Source organism: Bison bison, unplaced genomic scaffold (assembly GCF_000754665.1).
Source record: "Bison bison bison isolate TAMUID 2011002044 unplaced genomic scaffold, Bison_UMD1.0 scf7180017864371, whole genome shotgun sequence".
Lineage (NCBI taxonomy): Eukaryota > Metazoa > Chordata > Mammalia > Artiodactyla > Bovidae > Bison > Bison bison.
In genome coordinates this window covers 12254327-12260989 of record NW_011494943.1, presented here as the reverse complement: position 1 = coordinate 12260989, position 6663 = coordinate 12254327, and the positions used below count along the sequence as shown (strand labels likewise).

General features: G+C 53.8%; 2 protein-coding genes across 2 annotated transcripts in view; one reads left to right on the top strand and one right to left on the bottom strand.

Annotated features, from left to right (window-relative positions):
• Positions 1-1400: 1400 nt before the first annotated feature.
• ANAPC11 (anaphase promoting complex subunit 11) lies at positions 1401-6657 on the bottom strand. The gene is made up of 3 exons (XM_010856331.1): positions 6582-6657; positions 6070-6190; positions 1401-1748 (listed from the first exon to the last, which is right to left on the bottom strand). The coding sequence occupies exons 2-3, from the start codon at positions 6176-6178 to the stop codon at positions 1603-1605; spliced, it is 255 nt and encodes an 84-aa protein (XP_010854633.1). The 5' UTR covers positions 6179-6190; positions 6582-6657; the 3' UTR covers positions 1401-1602.
• The window catches only part of ALYREF (Aly/REF export factor), a 4558-nt gene continuing 4071 nt past the window's right edge, over positions 6177-6663 (top strand). Inside the window, exon 1 of the mRNA XM_010856536.1 lies at positions 6177-6283. Within this exon, the coding sequence (XP_010854838.1) occupies positions 6177-6283 (107 nt within the window). The remainder of the gene's footprint in view (positions 6284-6663) is intronic.

Genomic DNA, 6663 nt, shown 5'->3' with positions numbered 1-6663 from the left:
ACCACGCAGGCCCTGGGAGGACCAGGCTGGAGCCCAGTAAAGAATGGAGAGGAGCCCACCTGGCAGCGAAGTGGGAGTGGCCTGCCTAGAGGACTGTATGACCTGTGGCAAGCTCTAGGCTTCTGGGGTGAGGGCACCTGTCCCGGTGTGCCAGGGCTAAAAGCCTGGAGGCTCGGTTCACGGTCTGGCACCCTAGGCATGTGGGTATTTCCTGTCACAGGGGAGAATTCCCCAGGGAAGGCAGAACTCCAGGGACGGGAGGCGAGCAGGGCAGGCCAGGGCACCCTGTGGGATCCTCTGCAGCTGCCACTGCCCACCTCCCAGTAAGGGCTGGTCTTCTTACTGGTCTGTGAACTCAGTGACCATGGATCCAGACACGCTGTAGATAGGCGCTTAGAATTCAGAGTTACTGCCTAGAGTCCAAGAGCTAAATGGGAGCACCCAGGAGGCTGAGTCCAAGGGCCCAAGACGGAGGGCACACAGCAGATGACATGAGGCTTACTCAGCTGCCCCTCCTCCTGCTCACACTTTCCAAACACCCTGGCCACGTGCCTTCCCAGGACAGACACCAGCACAAGGGCCCTGGCAGCTGGGTTTCTGGGCAAGGAGCATATGACCTCCAGGTTCTGTGAAGGTTCCTTCCCTCTGGGCACAATGGTCCAGACCATGTACTGCCCTGCCTTCTCCCCTGGGGACTGGTGCTCAGAAACCAGCTACCCACTGGGCAGAAGGCATTACAGGGACACAGGGCAGTGACCCCAGGTGCGGGGGGAGGTCGAGAATAGACTGGAAGGAGCCCATGCTCACAGGACATGTAGCCTACAGCGGTTGCCATCCAAAAGCTGCTCAAAACCCTAGGGCTGGGTTCCTTGCCCCCACCCCACCCCAGGCCACCAGCCAACGGGGGCTGTGGTGGAGCAGAGGTGCCCCAAGGATGTCCCAAGGGCTGACTTCTCTAGATGGGGAGACCCTTGGACACCCGTGGACACATGTCCTGATGTCAGACACTGGCCTTGACAAGGAGCTGGAAGAAGGGGACTGAGGCCACCAGTCACAGCAGCCTTGGCAAAGCCCTCTTTGCACAGCTAGCACCTACTCAGGGACAGCCTTCCAGAGGGAGGAAGCATGGGAGTGCCTGCCAGCCATGTCCATCCAGGGTCCCAGCAACCACCCTGAAGAGGGGGCCTCCCGGCCTCTCTACCCCACCAGGCTCTTCCAACCCAAGCCCACTCCTCCCACCCTGGCTCCTCCGGCTGATCCCTGGCTCCTTCTTCTCCAGGGGTGTGACTCAGGGCCTCTTGGCATCGCATTGGGATGTTTATTCATGAGTTTTCATACTGGCGCACACCGAGGCTGCCTTAGCACCAAGAAAACAAGCAACTGGAGCCTCCGGCCAGGCTTAGGTGGTTTAATGAGTTTTATTTATTTGATAAAAGTGTCAACGTTGTGATGGGAGAAAATAAACGCAGCTCCAGTCCTCATTTCAACCCTGTCAGAGCCCAGAGGAGACTGTCTCCGTGGAGGAGACAGCCACCCAGAGCCACTGTGGGGGTGAGGCCGTCTCAGGGTGAGGGCAGGGGGCATCGGGCAGCGTGGATGGCCTCACTCCTTGAACTTCCACTCCTGGCGGCACATGGGGCAGTGCTGCTGCACCTGCTGCGCGTTCAGCCACTTGAGGATGCAGTGCATGTGGAAGCAGTGTGAGCACTGGCCCCACACCAGCGGGCAGTCGTCACCCGGCACCTTGCCTGTGGGAGGGACGAGAGGACCTGTGAGTCACCCAGAGCACAGGACAAGTCCGACGGGGGAAGCATGCCCACGGTGGCCTCAGGGCTCAGAGAGGACAGGAACCTGGAAGGAAACCACAGGCTCAGCTGAGCAGCCACCTCTATATGAACCTCTGCAAAGACCACCCAGGCTGCTCCCACCTCCACGTGGGAGCTCAGCAGCAGCAAGAGCTCTGGCCGGGCCTGAACCCCCGTCCACTGGCCTCCCAGGGCCTGGGCCCATCTGCAGACACACCGCAGCTCTGCCATTTGGCATCCGTGATGCCAAGAAGGTTACATCAGTGTGTCAGGGCGCCTGCACAGGTGACCTGCCTCCGAGCGGCAAACCATTCTCTTGATCAAGGTGAGGTGAGCCGGAGCCTTAGAAACTAGATGTTGCTATCGCCAGGCAGTAGGGACCCAGTTCAGTACCAGGAAACAGGTCGGGGACACAGGGGCTTATGGCCCAGCCCATCGGCCACTGGGAGTGACGTGGCACTGCCTCCCGTTTCCTCCCCATTTCTATCCTACCTGAGGTCCAGAGAACCTGGTGCTGGCCCTCCAGCCCACACACCTGCATGTGCTACCACTGTGAAGAGGGCCTGGCATCAACAGAAACAAGTCCCTGGCTTTTAAGAATCTACAAAACCCCATCACATAGCTGGTGCCAGCAGAGCACAATGTCCTCCCCCAGCCACGAGCAGGTAAGGTCCCCATGAGCAGGGGGAGCTGCAGCTTGCTGCCACCACCCTCTAGGGGGGCCATTCCCCCAAACCATTGCCACAGGGCCCCTCATGCCTATTAAGCGTGAACCAAATCCAGAAGTCACTAGGGCACACAGTGCAGCAGCCAGATAAGCTGGGGTGAACAGGAGACATCTTGTCCACGAAGTAGTTCCTAAGTGCTGGCCTGGTCACATGTGGTCCTGGTCGTCTCTCTTGACACCAGACACAGGGACAGGTGACTGTACGATGTGTTAAACAGATAACACCATGGCGAAGCCACATGGCAGTGCTCTCAAGATCTAATGGAGCACCTGCTCTGAGCTGCACAAGGGGCCGGAAACCTGACCTGAGCGCTTGTCCAAGCCTCACAGTGCTCCGCAGTCTCTATCATGCCCCCCGACATACCACCGACAGACGAGGCCACGTGACTCCCAAGGGCAGCTGCCATGGCCTGAAGGAAGCATGCCGGCCAGGAGGCTGGTGTGGGTGCCAGGTCTTAAATATCCTTCAGTGGCTGCTCAAAACCTGCACCTCCTTCCCAGTTCAGGAGCAGCCCTTGCCCCACAGTGGTACATTCACCCTATGGAGTCAGACAGATGGGCACTGCCATCTTCTTACTCTCTTGTTTGGGGCAGTGTTTCTCAATTTTTTTTTTTTTTTAACTTTTTATTTTGTATTGGGGTATAGCCCATTAACAACACTGTGATAATTTCAGGTGAACAGTGAAGGGACTCAGTTACACATATACATGGATCCTTTCTCCCCCTCAAACCCCCAATCTTTTAAAAGTAATTCTCTCTAAAACAAAACATCATTCCTTTTCTGAATCTTTTACAACAAAACAACCAAAAAACAATTTACCTGGAAAATACAAAACCATCTAGCTCACTCTGCTTCCCAGGCCAGGGTCGGGGGCGAGGTGGACAGCCCTGTGCCAGGAGCCCACAGGGTGTGACACCTGATTTCTGTTGGTTCCCACCCCGACCCCACCCCACCCAGGGTCTTTCCCACCTCAGCAGAACTACGCTTGCAATCACCCCTAACACATTAGAGCCCTTACAAATAGAGGATGCAAGAGGATGCACAGGGGCCAGCTAGCCTACTGGCAGGAGTACCCTAGCCATCACGTCCATTCGTGGGGAATCTGACACCACCTTCCATGCTGATAGTGACTCATGCTAAGTGTCGGTGGGATCCTCTCCATAAGACTTTCACTCACAAAGCCCTGAGACAAGGAGCAGGTTTATCACAGTCTGAGTCACTTTGGATTCTTCGTAGGAATTTCATCTCAGCAGAGAAATCCAGCATCACTTGATCTGTATAGAAGGCACCCTGGGCTGACCAAACACTTTGATCATGACAGCTGGCTCACAACCAGCAAGTCCAAAGTTCAGCCTCTAAACCCCGCCCCCCTCCCCTCTTCCCAGAAGCCAGCACACCTCAGCCAGCCCTACACACTGGGTTCCACAAGCTGCATGCAAGCCCTGGTGCCATCTTTGACACACAGGCTCACTCACCCACACTGGGTCAAGGGCATGACCACATAAATGCTACCCTAGGACTTTTCTTTTCAGAAGCCATATCTGCTGCTGAGAAAGTTGCAAGTACCTACCCATAACCTGTGTTGTAGCTTTGAGAAAGGGTGGTGTTAGGATTTCCCTGGTGGTACAGTGGTTAGGAATCCACCTGCCAATGCACGGGACATGGGTTCAATCCCTGGGCCTGGAAGATTTCACATGCTGCAGAGCAACTAAACCCGAGCAATGAAACCACTGAAGCCTGTGCGCCTAGAGCCTGTGCTCCGCAACAAGAGAAGCCACGGCAACTAGAGTAGTGCTCCCTCACCTAGAAAAAGGCTGCATGTAGTAACAAGACCCAACTGAACCAAAAAAAAAAAAAGGGGGGGGCGAGGTTTTAAACGGATTAAACCAAGCCAGACCTTGTGCTTCTATTCTCTCTGCCTGTTACATAAAACCTCATCAAGTAGAACCAATCACTGATTTCCTAAGATTATATACCAGCCTGATTAAATCAGGATGGATTAGCCCCTAGGTGATGAGATTTCCTCTCACCAAATGTAAAGATTTAAGGCTAGGATAAAATTATATTTGCACTAAAATTCAATTATTTGAATTTCACTGTAAGCAAAGATCTAGTACTATTTTGATGTTCACGGCCCCACAGGACAGGCCTGGTCATTGACTTCTCAGTGGTCCCCAAATCTCACTTCTCCCTTGGGAACACCTTCGTTCCCTAGGCAAAGCCTTAAGAGCCTTCCTACTGCTTCTAGTTCACTTGTGTCTGACTAAAAACTAAATTCACTGGTGCAAAAATCTCCTTTTGACCCAAATACTTTCACTTCACAGAACACACTGGAGACAAAGTGAAGTGAAAGTGAAGTCGCTCAGTTGTATCCGACTCTTTGCTATCCCATGGACTGTAGCCTACCAGGCTCCTCTGTCCATGGGATTTTCCAGGCGATAGTACTGGAGTGGATTGCCATTTCCTTCTCCAAGGGATCTTCCCAACCCAGGGATCGAACCCAGTTCTCCCGCATTGTAGACAGACGCTTTACTGTCTGAGCCACGAGGGAACAATGCAAAAAAGCCCAGCAAAGATGAACTCTGATAAAACCTGAGGTCAGGCATTTTGCAAGACAACAGGTTCTGAAAGAATCAGATGTCTACGGGGAATTCCATGGTGGTCCAGTGGTTAAGAATCTGCCTTCCAATGCAGGGGATGTGGGTTTGACCCCTGGTCTAGAAACTAAAATCCCACGTGATCCAAGACAACTGAGCCCATGCAACACAACTAGAGAGAAGCCTGCCCAATGCAATGAAGGTCCCTACGCAGCCAAAAATAAATAAATAAAAATAAAAACAAATAATTAGATGTCTAAAACGCGATAGAGAAGTTGAAGCAAGACTATTCTAGATTAAGTAGTGAAGGAAAAAAGTGATCACACCTTGGGTCTTGGCTCACACCACCCAACAACAAAAAGACATTTGAGGACAACTAAAGAAATCTGAACAAGGACTGGGAATGAGGGGCAACGGTAAGAAATACGTTGTCTAAAGTGACAACAGTGCTGGGTGAAAGTCAGCACTGAAGTAGGGCCTCACATTTAGCATTTACTATGGCTTCCCTGGTGGCCCAGTGGTAAAGAACCCACCTGACAATGCAGGAGACATTTAGCATTTACTTTAAAACAGCTGGGCAAAAACCACCAGATATGAAAACGTGTTATTCATCATTTATGTGCTGGATTGAGGGGGAAACCTTGTAACATTACACCTTTTTGTTGACTTGAAATTTTCAAATAAAATGCCTTAACACATCTTTGTGTTCCACGTGTCTCACAGTGACTTTTATCAGGATAGCAAACTGTGCTCTTTTCCTTACAAAACTTTTGACAGGATCTTTGTACAAATATGGGCCCAAATAGCCTGGCTTTTCTCTATCAACTTTTCTTGGGAAGAGGAAACCAAACCCCAGAAACGCTGTGCAAGTACTTCTGGGGACACGCCAAGGCCAGATGATAGGCACAGCTCGAGAGACAGCGGGCAGGGGACACTCACAGTCCGGGCAGCAGCCATTGAAGGCCATCCGGCAGATGCCACAGTTCTCGTCGTTGGCTACCCAGAGCCAAGTGGCCACGCCGTTCCAGCATTTGATCTTCACCCTCATGGCGCGAGGAGCCTGCGAGGAGGGAAGAGACCACCCGGCTGTGCTGAGTCTGCAGAGCTACGGCACCTGGAAGCCAAAGAAGGGGTGTCGCCCCGAGGGTCCAGCGTAGGCAACAGTGGCCGCCGAAAGGCAGTAAGAGCTGTCTGCAAGGGGGCTGGGGCGGAGGCCGGGTCCTCGGGAAGCCGGGGAGGACCGGTGTTGGTCCTTCGCCAACACCGCACTTCTGCCCCGGCGTACGCAGAAGGGCTCGTCGGCTTTCTTTAACAACCGCAGAAACGCGCCGTGCGCTACTTCCGAAAGGGCTGACGGGGCTGAGTAGATGGAGACCCAAGCCCGCTCCCTACGAGGTCACCCCGGAAACAACCCAGGCGTGGGCCGCACGGGCCGCACGGGCCGCACTCACTCCCGCCGCGGGACTAGGGTGCGGGTTCCTGGTGCGGTGGGGGAGGGGCAAGGGAGAGGCGCCACGCTCGGCCACGCCCCCA